Here is a 14,916-nt window from a genome sequence, read left to right as displayed (position 1 = left end):
TAGTAAAGGATTATAAGAAGTGGTTCCGCTTTTGACCAAAACAGAACCCTTTGAAAGGTGACGGTATAATAGGTAAGATGGCAGAGGAAGAGACAGGTATAGGTGGTGTGAGACAGTTAGGTGCAGTGGCTACCGTAGCCCACGGAGTATAACGCGTTTGCTTGAGCCCGCTTTGCCAATGTCACTGATGCTCCGAGATTTGGGTAGCGTGGGAGTGTTTTCGTTCCCTTCGTTTTCCGCGGGTGGTAGAGTGTACTTGAACGGTCTGAGAGAGGTGCTCCGTCGCGCTTGGCCAAGAACATCTTCTACCCAAGCCTCACTCTCTGGGGTGATGGCAGCGCGTCTAGCTCTGGGCTTTGGCCCCGCAAGACCAAGAGGCACAGCGGGAGCTCCAGGTGACCCATGACGAGCTTCACTGACAGACGACATAGCACCCGCCGAGACATTTGACGATACGGATAGTCGTCTGTTGCCGAAAGCGTTCGACCCAGGAGAAAAGGAAACGTTGAGAGCATCGCCGGCACTGGCTGTCCTGATGTCGCCAATGTCGGAGACGTTGGATGAACGTCTGGTTTTCCGGACCGCAAGAGAGGAAGAGGGACGGTTACTTATAACTGAACCAGGTCGAGCTGGCATATGGCGTGCATTACCCGATGGAACTCGGCTCGCGGGTGGCGAGTATGAAGGAGAGTCGCGGGATGAGATACCCTCAACTTCAACGTGAGGCGTTTCAGATACATGGCGACGTCCGTGATGGATCGCATACTCTCGTAGATATTCGGCCAAATCCGCCCATCCGCCACCAACTCTAACCATTACACGTTCTCCGTTTTCACCAACTGTCCTTACAAAGAGCTTGGTAGGAGCAGACTTCCCGCCACGGTGAAGATGATAAAGCTTTACCGAGCTCTCCTCGGGGGCATGGGAGTGTCTTCTGCGACCCACCGCTGGTCGTAGACTAAGCGAAGGAGTGGGGGTGAAGCTGCGAGTAGGGGTGCCCTGGGGCGAGTCTGAGCGAAATCTCTCCCGTCTGAATGGCACAGAGGACGCGACTGAAATAGCATCATCGTCTTGGTCGGCTGGAACCAGATGAATATGACCTGGAAGAGAAGTCAGGATTGAATTGATTTTCACATCCATCTGATCCTTGGCACGAATCAGTCCTTTGTTTATAGATGATGACCGAGACTTTGCTTTGGCTCGGACAGGCCTTGAGTCGCCGGTTCCGGGATTTGACTTGTAAGATCCAATGCTTTCAAGACTAGGATGGGCAGTCAACCGTTTCTTCAGGCGCGCCGTGGTTGTGTTGCTGAACTGCTCAACGCGTGTTTTGGGTGACACTTCCTTATCCTTCTGGGACTTAGGTTGCGGCTCGACGGAGCCGTCAGAATCGACCCCAGAACTGTCTCTACGCGTAGTAGCACGGTTCTGCCCGTTGAATCGTTCTATATCGCTGGTTGAGGACGCGGATTTAGACTTTCTGCGTCTTTCTGTCGGCGTGCTCTTCTGATGCCTAGCGACTTTAGCGGCTGGAGAATCCTCCTCATTGCCAGATCCATTGTCGTAGTTGACATCCAAACTTTCGTTTATGAAACGTTGCAGCGGTAAGCTGAGTGTTCTATTGTGCGTGAAGGCATCCCGTGGTGAGGGTTTCTGGGCGTCTAAATGGAGCAGGCGGTCTTCGCGTAGAGTATGGCCATTGCTCGGGCGCGCAGGCTTTGACGGTCTGTAGTCCGCTGGGAAATGTGGTGGAGTCTCAAGGAGCAACGGTGTCGCATTCGATGATGAAGTCCGAGGCTCTGGAATCTCTGGGCTTGACACAAGGGAAGGGTAGTCCGACACCGAACCGTCAGATGCGTTGGATGCCCTTCGAACACGAGATTTCTGTTTCTGTTTCTCCAGATCCAGTCGACCAGGGCGAGTCTTGGACAACTTGATAGGACTGTCCAAGGGCTTCTTCGGTGTGTTCTTGTCGTCTGTGTCAGACTCATCAGCATCATGTTGCTCAGTAGGAACTTTGCTGTTATCATGCGGTACGAAAAGGTTCCGAAGAGCCGCCACATTATCGTTAGAGGGCGTGACGCAACGCTCTGTGGACCCCGGAGTACCAACGCCAGATGAGGTTTTAGTTGCAACATTATCCGTGCCAACAATTTCGTTGTCCACTCGCGGAGGTTGAGGGTGGTCGTTCTCAAGAATTGGCTGGAGCTCTTTGGAGCTTGAAGATGCTCCATCGTGTTCGGGCTGAGGCGAGGGTTCAACAACAGCAACGGGTTCAGCAACGGGTTCAGCAACGGGTTCAGCAACGGGTTCAGCAACGGGTTCAGCAACGGGCTCAGCAACGGGCTCAGCAACGGGCTCAGCAACGGGCTCAGCAACGGGCTCAGCAACGGGCTCAGCAACGGGCTCAGCAACGGGNTCAGCAACGGGCTCAGCAACGGGCTCAGCAACGGGCTCAGCAACGGGCTCAGCAACGGGCTCAGCAACGGGCTCAGCAACGGGCTCAGCAACGGGTTCGAAAATGGATTCGGAAACGGGTTCGGAAATGGGTTCGGGTCCTTCACCTGCCTTCGACGATTCGCTACTCACAGATGGTGCACCAACATTTTCGGATATCGGCTCAGACGTGGTAGAGGCTTGGGAGGATGTGATATTGGCGTCTGTTTCTAACGGAGGGGCATCAACTGGCGGAGATTGCTTTGCAGGAGATAATTGTGTTGAGGATTCAATCTCTTGGGCTTCAGGCTCAAACCGCACCGGATCAGTTCCTGGAACATCTGTGGAAGTAACATCGGGTCTCGCCAAGGATTTCGCTCCCGTTTGAGTGCTCTCTTCGGACCGGGTTGCGGTGAATGGCAAGTTGCCATCCTCGTGAGAGCCCAGAAGGGCCTCAGGACTTGAGTCGTTGGGGCGATCATTGTCTGGATCCGTAGACTGAGGTCGAGGTTCATCGGTGGATACCGCATTAAGAGACTGAAACGTCTCCCGTCCCACGACAGCATCATTTTCGGGTGCTTCAGATTCCACTGGTAATTCCATATTCATATGTTCAGAACTGTCGTTGGGCTGTTTGGGAAGCGATACTGTTTCCTCCGTGGCTGATACGTCAACAGGAGATGGTGATTGCTTCCCGTCAGGCTTGAAAACGTCTAGTTGTTCAGTGGAGACCGTGGGTAGCGGATGATCCAATGCTTCTGGTACATGTACTAGCTGTTCATCGGACGAGCCATCATCCGAATAGTGCAGGGTGTTCGCGTCATTATCATCAATAGCTTGCGGTGCACAGGCTGTTATTGTATCTGCGGGGTCAGGAACGTTGTTACTTGCATCCAACTGCATCGCCTGGACTGATTCCGAACTTTCTCCCTTGATAACCGGATCAGAAGGCAATGGCGTAGGAGACTGCGGTACGTTTCTCGCTTCCATCACAGAAGCATCATTGATACCACGAGCATTTTGGGAAGGAGGGCGATCAAACGGACTGCCAATTTCCTCAGCGATAGTTTCCATTGGGGGAGTGCGTCCAATATGCAATACAGCTGGTCTAGTCTGGAGCTCAGGTGACTCAGGGTCAGGCACAATGGCAGCATCCACTTGTCTAGAAGGCTCTCTTGATGGAGATTCGACCGGCAAAATTTTGGCGGCCTCGGCAGGATTTTCCGCAGGACATCTGTTCTCTGACATTTCCTGTTCGGTACTACTCGGTTGGGGCTTGCCGTTGTCTCTTGATCGAGCTGATAGTCGGCGCCATTCGCTTTCAAAGGCCTGCTTTTCAGCCTCCATCACCCAAGAAGAAAAGTCCGCCTCGATGGCTTCCAGGTCATCAATCCAGTTCTCGGGGAGAGAATCCTCTCGTCCGTCTAGGGAATCCAGTATCCGGTCCATCCTCCGGCCCGCCGATAACACTGTTGACTCCAAGGTCGCCCGTTTCGCGTGATAATTGGAAGATGAATACAAAACATCGTTCTCAGTCGGTGGAGCCGAAGATTTCAAGAGATCGAGAGCAGAATTAAGCTCCGACCTAGCGAACTGCAAGCTCAGCAGTAATCCGGGTATTTGTTTAAGAACCAGTAGTCGTACGTCCCAAGTAGACAGCAGGGCGTTCAAACGCGATAGTAGCGGCAGGGCTCGTAATATAGTAGCAGTAATGACGGCGGTGAAGTCACTCAATTGAACATAGCTGAGTGGGGGAGGCACGGACATGGTGCTGTTCGCTGACGAAGGCCGAGACCGGCCTGGAATGTGGGCATTGAGGACGTGCTCCTTCAATTCTTCGACGTCCAAGCTATCCATTCCATCACGAATCTCTTCGATGCGTCTCTCATGTTCCTGAACAACAGCTGCCGGGAGGCTTCCGCAGTATCCAGACGACTCCGCGTCGGGCGGGGGGATGAACCCCATTCCCTCCTGGGCGTCCGTCCGTTTTGGCCAATCCCATGCGCGTACTTCTCTATACCATTGTCCAAGACTTTGAGCTGCTACTGCAGCACGTATCCCGAGAGCTCGTTCTGTTGATGAGGCTTGCGCGATGCTCGTGGATAGGATATCGTGCGCGGCCTGTTCGTTCCTAGGCACAGCATCGGTCGACGAGAGGGCTTGCAGGGTCGATTCTGGCGATAGATTTCCAAGGAGGGGGTCCACAATGTGATACTTGGGTACAGTCAGGCGATCTGATGTTTTGGGGGCCAACGTGGGGGGCGCCAGAGACGGCCGGCGAGGTGGACTGATGCGGCCGCTCGCCATGTCGTCGGCCTTTTTCGGGCGGGGTAAAATGCGTCAAGGTTCAACAATATGTATCTAAATCTGAGTTCAACACCGGAGGCTAATTAACGGAGGTCGCGCAGCGAAATCGACAATATGGGAAACGGAGCGTGGATGAAGAGCAAGCATGCTGGGACGCGATCTCACAAGCCCGTCTAGCGAGAGTGGGAGGAAGTGACAGTGAGGCGAAGGAGCAGGAACCCAGAGGAGAGTATAGGAAAGAATTAATAAAAAGGATCTATGGGATTGAAGTTGAAGAGAGAAGAGGCTGGAGGTTTGGGAAGGAGTGAAGTGGTTGTGCAGGTGCTGGTGACAGCTGGAGGACGACTGGTTCGGGAGGGAACGAGCGTCAAGAAAATGAGTGGATGGCAGGAAGTCCGACTGTGTCAAACACAGAGGGTCCAATCCTAATAATAAGCAGCCAATAGGTTCAGACCTTGCAATGTGGACGAATGGTTCTTTTTTACGATCTCGCTCGTTTTTTTACAACGCGTCGGGTGGAGCGCCGCCAAAAGGGGTCGGCAAACGCGCACTATTTGCCACTAGTTATACAGCTTCTATTTAAACAAGACAAAACAGGAATTACAAAAACATTGCCTGCTCAGCCTGCCCCACACTGTGCCCTAGCAGTATAGCACAAAACAGGAAAACAGGGACTATACAGGGTATCAGGAAAGCAAGGTGAGTGTGCATTTAGACTATCATGTCCATGGTGGGTATTGTCTCAAATTGCAAGGAAGGTTGTCTCAGGTAAGGTAAGGAAAAATCAGAAAAGCCGAAACTATAAAGGCTTCCAGAACAGAAGTAGTTTTATGTTAATCGGTACCAACATTCCTCATGCTGGTACACATCCTCCGGCCCGTATCATCCGCGCCGCAATCTCTCGAAGTCGTGCAAACGAAAGCTCCCAAACGTCCGCCGCGTTCCGCCCCGGAAAAACACCAGATACACCAAAGAGCTCTCCACGGGTCACTGCGATGCCGGCGGGACCTTCTTCGGGGATAGGGAAGATACCCGAGCAAAACCGTTCACTTGCGTCTCCCGCGGCGGTCCGTTCGTAGGCGCGCAACTCCCCTGCCACGCGATTGTGGACTCGTTTGGACCAAGTGAACAGTAAAACCAGCTGGATATTCGGCCGCCCTCCCACTAGCAACAGTTCCATGTCGCCAATCAGCTTTGACCAATTATCAGACCATCCCGACTCCGCCGCTACAGAAGGAAGTGTGTCTGTACTCGGGAGAATGGCCCAATCGGGCTCCTTCCTGGAACCCACGTAAGGGAATGCAAAGCCCTCGAATTCTAGGAAGTGTCAGCCAAGCCTTACTTATATGATTTACCAATAACCGCAGTATAACTACTCACTTGTTCCTACCACAGTCAATAAATGCTGACGTTCGTCCTGAGACAAGAAGCCTGTCGCCTGCATTGTACTCGCCTCCAATGAGAGCCACATCTGGGGGACATCGTGTATCCTAGTTGATATCACTCGAGCTGTGAATGTGTTCGTGTGGGAGTTATAGGTCATGCTGAAGAAACATTATTAAATACTATCAAGCTATAATTGCGGATTGGGTGTTGACATACCGTGGTATGAGGTTTTCGATGTTGTGGTCTTCTGAAAGTGCATCAAAAACGGAAGACCCACTTGGAGGAATATTATTATATTAAATGTCAATTCCGTGTTATCGGTCGAGGATAACATCGCGTTTCTGATCTCGGAGAAAGTTCTATACGGAGATGGGGTGGCATTCGGAAGAGTGGTGTCGCCCCGAAGAGCTCGAGGGATATTTGGATCCCCCATCATGGTAGGTTCATGTTCAGAGGTAACACTTCAGGTGAAACGAGAATGAAGATAAGGAGTTGATGTCGAAAGGAAAAGACAAGGCCAACGAGTGAGGTCAACACAACCTTCTGACAGAATTGGCTCAAGCCATATTCTCATATAGAAGCAAAGTTACTGCAGGTGGCAATACATGCACGTGATGACAAGTCATGGTTTTGGTACCACCGAGGTGAGTGTAGCACAGTGCAAGGGCCCGTTTGATCCGCAGAATGGGTGGGACAAAACCGTGCAGTGCATAGGCGAGGAGGCTGCCTTTGTATTGGTGTTGACGTGGCCCTGATGGTTGGAACTTGGAAGAAGAGGCAATGCAGGCACCGCAGGTAGGGAATTCTGCTGCAGGTTGAGAAATGGTGTAAGGTACCTACAGCAGGTTACAAGGCTGATGTGTGCTTTTGGCATTAGACAATCAAGTAAAGCATTGTGTTCTCTGTTGGAAAGTGTTGTGCTCGGAGTAATGGCGGCGAATGTATTAAATTCAGTATGCGAAACCTCGAAAATGGTAGATTCCAGCCAAGATCTGAGTGTATAAATAATTCCGTGGCCACCGCCGGCATGGTAAATATTGGATATTCTTATCTATCGTTGGAAAATTGACGTTTGAAGGAGGACGTCGAGAAAATGGACTTCAGCCTGGAACGTTGCCTGGATCGGATTCCCCACAACACCGGCGAGGTCTCGAACCTCTCGACTTCAACACCCGTCTCGAAATTCATCCATCGGCCGGAGACGGTATCTACAATTGATTCAGTCCATCCAAGGAATGCAACAATGAAACATGCGTTTCCGTACTCAAGTGGTTAACACCGCCACCCTCACCAGTACGTGTCGCGTCATTTCGCGTACCTCTTGCTAGACTCATCTAACCACCGCCACCAGAGCTGGTCGGCTCTCTCTCCTCGCTAGGAAAACTATGCTGGATGCGCCTAGAGGAGTCTGTGGTCCGCTTCACCATAATCCCCGATCACGGTACCCAAGTATGGGCTGAATTGCCTGTTGTATGCTCTCCCCGCCCCATCATTATCATCTCACAAAAATCCAAGACTAACAAGGCACCCAGGAATCCATCTTCGAGGACACAGACTACACCCTTGAATCCAACACAGGGGTAATCAACCTCGAAGTCCCGCTCTCGGCACTCCACCGCGCTCTCCGCTCCGCAGCCTCCGCAAAATGGGTGCAGCTGCGCTTAACGAAGAAGGGCAAAGTCCCTCTCCTGGCATTGACGATTAGATCGAAGAGCTGGGCGAAGGGCGCGAATCCGCTCGGTATTACGAATACTACCACCGGTGGTGCTACCAATGAGCCTAGTGAGGCGCCCTCGGATTTCCCTGCTGAAGAACCAGCTGGGACAGGCCTAATGGGACCTCCAGCAGCACCAGCTACAGGCCGGCGCGAGCGCGAAACATTCATCACGCAGGAAGTCCCCGTGAAGGTGCTGCACGAAAGCGCCGTCGAGGGTCTACACGAGCCTCGATGCCGCGACCCAGACGTCCACATCATCCTGCCCGATCTATTCCAACTAAAGAGTATATCCGAACGATTCACGAAGCTCGCCGCGGATTCTTCACCCAAGGCCGCTGCCGCCGCTGCAGTACAAATATCATCAACCCAGAACTCCGATCTCCCAGGTGGGAATGTAGCGGGAGTCTCGCCGAAACTTGAGCTATCAGCTAACATGCATGGTTCGCTTCGGCTTGCTATTGCTACTGATGCGCTGCGCATCTCGAGTGTGTGGAGTGATTTGGTGAATCCGGCACTTGATCCGAGTCAGCTTTCGCAGAGCCAGCTGGAACAGCTGCCTAGTGAGCGCATGAGAGCACTACCTGGAGATGATGAGGCTGGATGGGCGAGGGTAAAGATTGATGGAAGGGATTGGGCGAGAGTGCTTAGTGTAGGGAGGTTGAATCCAAAGGTTGTTGCTTGTGAGTTGTCCTCCGCTCTCTTGATTCTGTGACGATCCGTGCGGGAAGGAGTTGTTCTAATTAAGCCTGTTAACAGGCTTCGTCCACGAAACCGCCCTAGTTCTCTATGTATATCCTCCCAGTGGCTTCGGTGAGGAGGATGCTTGTTTAACGGTGAGTTGATTCAGACAGTCTGCCGGTCGGCCATGAATTGCAGCTGACGAAAACAGTATTATATCAACTCCTACACGAGTTAACGAGTCAAGCTATATAGTCTACGCTGACCTTCAATAATAAGCATAATAAATGCAAGTCATCAAGTGGTATTGTTATATTAAACATCGTGTTTCATAAGCAAGCAAGCACACAGGTCCATCCTCTTAATGGACCCCTCTAGCACTGCGATCATGACATCGACATAGGAAACAACAAAAGAAAATCGATAGTAAAGAGAAAAATTAAAAAACCGGGGAATTAAAACACGCGGGGGAGAAGCGGAACGGGGCTATTTGTACATGAAAAGCATACAGCGAAGATGCAAGATGGCAGACCAGTTCAGTCTTGCCATCGAAAAGCGCCTGAAAAAGCCAGGCCATACACACTGTAGATATGCATGGCATGCGAGTTTGCAACAATTGTAGCTGAATATTCAGCAATGCAACAAGGGTATACACTTCACGATATGCAAGTATAAGAGAAATCTTTGGGTATTATGATGCGGGTTTGGTAGCAGTTGCTGGAAGACCATCCGCGCTGCTTTTATTGCGCCATCACGTCGACATACCGGCCCTTCTTTCTGCCGCGCCCAGTGTTGCCTTTACGAGCTGCTGGCGCCCCGAGCAAGTCGTCAATCGAACTAGCGTGGCTCAACGAAGTAGACGGCCTGGGAGGTCCAGCAGAACTTCCTGGTCGGGATGGGGCACCCCCTGCAGGAGGAACAGCGCCGGTAGAGACAGACCGTGCAGGTCCAAACGCAGGTGTTGGTGGAAGACCAAGTGAAGATGATGCCGGGCTGCTAGATAGCGGCGGAGGAGGAGCGCCCGCGGACGAGCCAGGCCGACTACCAGATGCTGCTGGCACAGGGGGCGGAGGCATGCTACTTCCACTGGCACTTCTGCTGGGAGGAGCAGAGGCCTTCGGAGGAGGCGGCGTGGCGCGAGCCGGCGTAGCGCTGTTGGGGTCCTTCTTATTGACCCATTTCTTGAGGTCCTCATCGAAATAAAAAGAACTTTCTTCTCCGAGTTTTGCCTTGATTGGTTTTCCGGATGCATTTTGCTCATCCTTGTTTCCACCCTTGAGCCATCCGAACCATGAGCTCTTAGCGGGTGCAGGTTTTTTCGCTACAGAAACATCGTTAGCAGCCTCCTTTTCACAATGCCAGAACATATGACTTACCATCGGCTTCCGCTGCCTTTCTGAACGCCTCATCAGCTTCCCTGTCCTTGCGCGCCTTTTCAGCCTTCTTCAAAGACTCAGCACGCGCTGCGAGATCGTCATCGTCATCATCCACAGTCGACTTCTTGCGTGGTTTCTCATCCTCGGACTCCTCGGTTACCTCCAACTGGGGTCCAGCCCCAACTGAAGGAGGCTCGTATCCGGAGCCACTAGCAGGGGGCATATACCCGTTGTGCTCGGGTTCGTTTAAGTGAGGGACCGGTGGAGCTGCATTACCGAATGATTGATCGAAAGAATTATGGAGAGGCTGGTAAGGAGAATCCTGGGCAAACAGGCCTTGAGGCGCAGATGTTGGCGGGGCGTACGATTGCTGTGGCCTATCTTCATCCACAGGTGCAAGGGGCATATGTGAAGTCTGAGGAGGGGTGGACTGATAACCAGCGGCTGGAGAGCCGTAAAACGGACTTCCCGAGTACATCGGGTTCTCAGTCGCAGGGGTGTACTCCTGCGAGCTACGGCGCTGTCCGAAGGGGATTCCGAATGAAGCAGACCTCTGGGAGTCGAGCGACGACCGTGTCCGACCTTGATCAGGCGAAGCATTCGGGGCGTATTGGCTATTCGGCTGATAACGCGAGGCGCCCGCGCTGGGGACTGGCTGTGGTGCAGACATTGGGTACTGACCGTACAAGTCCGACACAGATGGTGAACGGCTGACAGTAGGAGTACCAGACATTTTGGCAAACGGACCAATTTCTGTCTCTCCACCTTTGCCCGAGCCCGTTGACGCAGCGTCGCTGTCGTCGCCAGCAACGAAGTTGCTGAACCTGTTCCACACCGAGGAAGAAACCTTTTCCATGCTCGGTTTCGAGATCCACGAGCCTCCATCGGCTGTAGTTTGCTTCAGGCGCGCCGATAACACATCTATTCCATCTACCAGACTGGGATTGTGGTATCCCGATGGCTTTGTTGTAGCTTTAAGAGTCGCCGCAATAGCATCGCAGTATTGCTGTGCTTCAGACTTGTGGCCTCGGTCCGTAAGCGACCAAGCGTGAACAAGCTTGAACCCCAAAAGATGATGCAGCGTAGACGTGGGAGATCCAGCCAAGATAGACGTAGCATATTCATATGCTTCGGTAAGTAAAATAGCATCATCGTCTAGCAGAGCGGTTGGCGATGAGTGAGCATGGTCCGCACCAAGCAGGACTATGTTCGCGTTGGGGTCATTCGGGCCTCCAAACACCGCCGCGCGCGAGAAAATGAGACAAATGTGAGCGGCCTCTGTCCGACCATATGACAGCAATAATCGCCCAAGGGCCAATAGTGCTTGGTGATCTTGAGGGCTCCGGTTACTTAGCACCAAGCCAAGGGTATCCTTCCAAGACTCGAGACCAGCTAGAGCATCCTTGGAGGCACCCTGTCCATCGACCTTGCTAACCATTTTCAGTCCAGCCCTGGCGGAGGGAGGTACAAGCTCATCCACACTTTCTTCGAAATTGCCAGCGAAGATTTCATATAGGGCTGCGAGCGACTCGGAATTGCCGCTTGAAGTCCTGACCTCACGTCTCACAAACTCCTGCACGACCTGCTTCCAAACAGCCTGGTCCAGAGTCTGGGCGATGATCATAGCGTGTCCCCACAGGCGGTTATCAGCCGCCCTCCACACAGCCTTCTCTCGATCGCCAAGAAGCAGATTGTCGCGGATACCAGTTAGTGACTTAGAGTCCGCAGAGTCAGACGAGGAGGTAACATCGAGAGGCTGAGGTGCGAGAGACTGAAGGGAGGCGCCATATGTAGGATCCGATTCAACGGTCTGCAAATGGGGAAACAAAACGCCCCTCAACGACTTTTGAAACTCCGGGGAGTTTTGTACGCCACCATCGTGCTCCACCAGGACGCGCACCATCTTCCACAATAAGACCTTCTCGTCATGGCGCTTATGGGAGTCATGACAGCCTTGGAAGCTCTGTGGGACACCCTCATTCTCAAACGCCGCAATCCTACTAGACAGCCAAGCAACCAAATCCTTCTTCTTTGACTTAGTCTTCAGAGGGCCTGGATGTTGCACAATGCTCTCTGGGAACTGAATCAAGGTGCTAAGCTGAGTTGTTTTAACTTCGCCAGGCATAGACTTGATCTTGGGAGTATTCTGTCCTGCGCTATAACGAGGAATATGCCGAGGGAAGGAGGAGAGAACAGTGCCACCAAAGCCAAACTTGAATATTGGCGCTCCTCTCCATCTTTGGAGGGCGTCAAGCTCCTGCCCATCGTTCGGTGGGATGAAATCAAGCGATTGCGAGATCGCGCGGGTATGGGTCGAGTTTCGAACTGGTGCATAAACATTGCCCGCCTTTGTTGGTGAGCTAGGCGCATGAACGGACGCAGGTCTTTTGAACGGGTCAACAGATGGCACCGACAACCGAGGGGCTGATTGCTGTTGAGTGGGAGACTGTGTCTGGGATCTCCGAGGAGGACCGAATGATGAGCTCTCGGGTGGTGGTGCGGGCGTGTACGCGGAAGAGGGACCATTGTTGGCATGAGCGACGCGACGTGAAAATTCCTCTATATATGACGGAGGGGCGTAAGGGTTCCTTGGCGGGGAAGACGGTTGATAACTAGACGGCGCACCTACAGCAGCTTCCCCAACGACAGGGCCCGCAGAAGGCTGCGACTGGGAAGAGTGAGGAGAAATAGGAGCATTTGTATCTATGTGGGGTGGCTGTATATCAACAGGCGAAATAGGCTGCGGTGAGGATGGTTTTCGGGGAACCTCCTCTGGTTGGTATGAAACCTTCTCGTGATGGGCGAGCGGGCTCGAAGTGCGCGGTTGAAACGGTAAGGCAACACCTTGCCCAGGAATGCTAGACGGCTGGGAGACGTAACGCTGCGGAGGCGGGGGGCCAGCTGCCGGTGGCGGAGCGGGCGAGTATCGCGGAGAAGCAGTTGGCTTTGCTCCAGGCTGCAACGTCGGAGGTTTCGGTGAATACCTTGATGCAAGGCTGGGCACAACAGGCGCGCTATGAGAGCTGGGTGCCAAAGTATTCGCATATGGTCCCAACCTGTCGGGCTCTTGTAATTGAGGCTGACCAAGATCGCCAGATGTCTGCGGTTGAGGAATAGCAACTGGTTGAGTTTGCGGCGGCGGCGGAATGGCAGGCCCCGTCGTGGTTGGGTTCGGCGCATATCGCCCTGAACTTGCAGGCCGTGAGCGCGCTCGAACAGGGGCCAAGGGCAGCTCCTCGTAGAAGTTCTTTGGGGTAGGCACAGGGGCCGGCGCCGTTGTCTGGGGCAAAGGTGCAGGTGTTGGCATTATTGACGAAGTCTGTGGAGGTGGAGGTACCGGGATACTACTGCTTCGAGGAGGGGCTGCTGTAGGCAAACTAACTGGCGGTCCTACGACTGGTTTAGCGGCAGGTTTGCGGCGCGGAGCAAGATCTTCTGGAAGGTCATATGGAGATTTATAGCCTTCCTTGGAGCGCTCCACGAAGCTCTCCGCCCTAACCATGGGAGCAGGCGGCTCGGGTCGTGACTGAAAATAGTTTCCAGAATAAGGAGTACTTGTACCTAGAGGCGTGGGCCCAGGGACACCCCCGACAAGGTCCGCTGTGGACGGTTGGTGAGGGGTGTACGCATTCTGTATCGGCCTTGGTCTGGCTGCACTTTGCGGCGTTCCAAAGGGACTCCCAAGCCCCTGTGACGCATGATCCACGCCGTCGCCATTGACCATCTCAGCTGTATCTTGCGTCGCATCGCCGACTTCGTCATCTAATAGAAGATCGTCATCATCAAGCTCTGCCTGCCATTTAGCAGCAAGGTCTTCCTCAACCGAGGCCCCATCCAGGTCATCGTCAGAAAGCTCTGCCTGCCACTTGGCAGCTAGGTCCTCTTCTGGAGCTGCCGGCTCTTCGATCTTTTTCGGTGATGCTGATGCGGCAGCTGCTAGTATGTTGTCAAACTCTTCAGCAGTAGGAGAAAGTGGACTAGCAAGCATGTCCTGCTCAGCGCCAAGAGAATCCATCACCTGAGAGGTGCTCTTCCGGTGAATGTGGAATGGGCCTTGAGGTTCTTTGTCCGACGGTTCCTTTTGGGCTGAACTGAAAAATCCATCATCCTCGTCGTCGCCGTCGCCCTCAAAAACGCGATCGATCTGGCTCGGTTGCTGCTGCACAGGTGGCTCGACCGGCCTTTCCACCACCTCATCCAGCAAAGGTAAACCCTCCTCAAATCTCGATTCTTCTGGTGGGAAGTAGATCGGCTTTGTTTGCGTCTTCAGTTGGTCGAAAAAGTCATCCTCCCCATGATCAACGCTCTTAGGGCTTCCCCAGAGGTCGTGGTTTGTGCTGCCGATTTCTCCATTCACGGATGCAGGGTGGTCCGCTGCGTCTCGGTGATTGGGCCACTGTGCATCAGGGTAGTCACTCGAGCCTTGGGCAGCGTTGTTGGACGTGTCCTCTCCGATCTGGTGAGTATGCACTTCCGGAGCATACCCCTCCTGCGTTGGATGTGAACTGTCATCTCCAGCTGTAGACTCGGGATCGAAAGGGTTTTGCTCCTGGCTCCCACCACCGGCGGCAGAAAACAATTCCGCGGCTTCTTCCCGGAATTCTTCCCGCGCTTCGGGCTGATCAAAGTGTTCGTTCGACGTCGCTGGTTCCTCTGTAGTAGGTTCTATAGGCGCGATTGGTTCAGGGTTTGAGGATTCATTCGCGCCCGAGACGGGGTCTTGCGCAGTCGGTAGAGAAGGTAATGACACGGGGGTGCCTTCTGTGGTCGCGACGGGAGTCTCATTATTGTCCGACCGGAACGCCGGATTCCACGAGGCGAATACCTCGCTATGTTCCATATCTGCAGATTTCTGGATCTTTCATCGGTGATAGAGAGTCAGACGCGAACTTGACACGTTTTCAGCTTCGGGTATACTCACTCAGCCCGAGGATCGCAAGGCGCTCAGAGAGGCGTTGATTTCGGCGACATGAAAAAAAGAAATAATAATCAAAGAGAAAAGGATGTAACGAAAAT

The 14,916-nt window shown here is 53.1% G+C and overlaps 4 protein-coding genes across 4 annotated transcripts; 1 reads left to right on the top strand and 3 right to left on the bottom strand.

Annotated features, from left to right (window-relative positions):
* Positions 1-129: 129 nt before the first annotated feature.
* ASPSYDRAFT_95513 (GAS2 domain protein) lies at positions 130-4,743 on the bottom strand (the record flags this gene model as incomplete). The annotated part of the gene is made up of 2 exons (XM_040853126.1): positions 130-2,406; positions 2,464-4,743. The coding sequence occupies 2 exons, from the start codon at positions 4,741-4,743 to the stop codon at positions 130-132; spliced, it is 4,557 nt and encodes a 1,518-aa protein (XP_040696517.1).
* Positions 4,744-5,596: 853 nt separating this feature from the next.
* On the bottom strand, positions 5,597-6,565 carry ASPSYDRAFT_37228 (uncharacterized protein; the record flags this gene model as incomplete). The annotated part of the gene is made up of 3 exons (XM_040845517.1): positions 5,597-6,060; positions 6,124-6,252; positions 6,346-6,565. The coding sequence occupies 3 exons, from the start codon at positions 6,563-6,565 to the stop codon at positions 5,597-5,599; spliced, it is 813 nt and encodes a 270-aa protein (XP_040696516.1).
* An 814-nt stretch (positions 6,566-7,379) lies between these two features.
* Positions 7,380-8,688, top strand: ASPSYDRAFT_164096 (checkpoint protein HUS1 family protein; the record flags this gene model as incomplete). Its single annotated transcript, XM_040843226.1, has 4 exons — positions 7,380-7,422; positions 7,481-7,599; positions 7,662-8,526; positions 8,603-8,688. 4 exons carry the CDS (start codon positions 7,380-7,382, stop codon positions 8,686-8,688), a joined length of 1,113 nt encoding a protein of 370 aa, XP_040696515.1.
* A 576-nt stretch (positions 8,689-9,264) lies between these two features.
* On the bottom strand, positions 9,265-14,880 carry sec16 (COPII coat assembly protein SEC16; the record flags this gene model as incomplete). Its single annotated transcript, XM_040844081.1, has 2 exons — positions 9,901-14,880; positions 9,265-9,845 (listed from the first exon to the last, which is right to left on the bottom strand). Exons 1-2 carry the CDS (start codon positions 14,738-14,740, stop codon positions 9,265-9,267), a joined length of 5,421 nt encoding a protein of 1,806 aa, XP_040696514.1. The 5' UTR covers positions 14,741-14,880.
* Positions 14,881-14,916: the final 36 nt, after the last annotated feature.

The sequence above is a fragment of the Aspergillus sydowii genome, assembly GCF_001890705.1.
Source record: "Aspergillus sydowii CBS 593.65 unplaced genomic scaffold ASPSYscaffold_19, whole genome shotgun sequence".
In the NCBI taxonomy this organism is placed as follows: domain Eukaryota; kingdom Fungi; phylum Ascomycota; class Eurotiomycetes; order Eurotiales; family Aspergillaceae; genus Aspergillus; species Aspergillus sydowii.
This window is presented reverse-complemented; position numbering and strand designations above follow the sequence as displayed.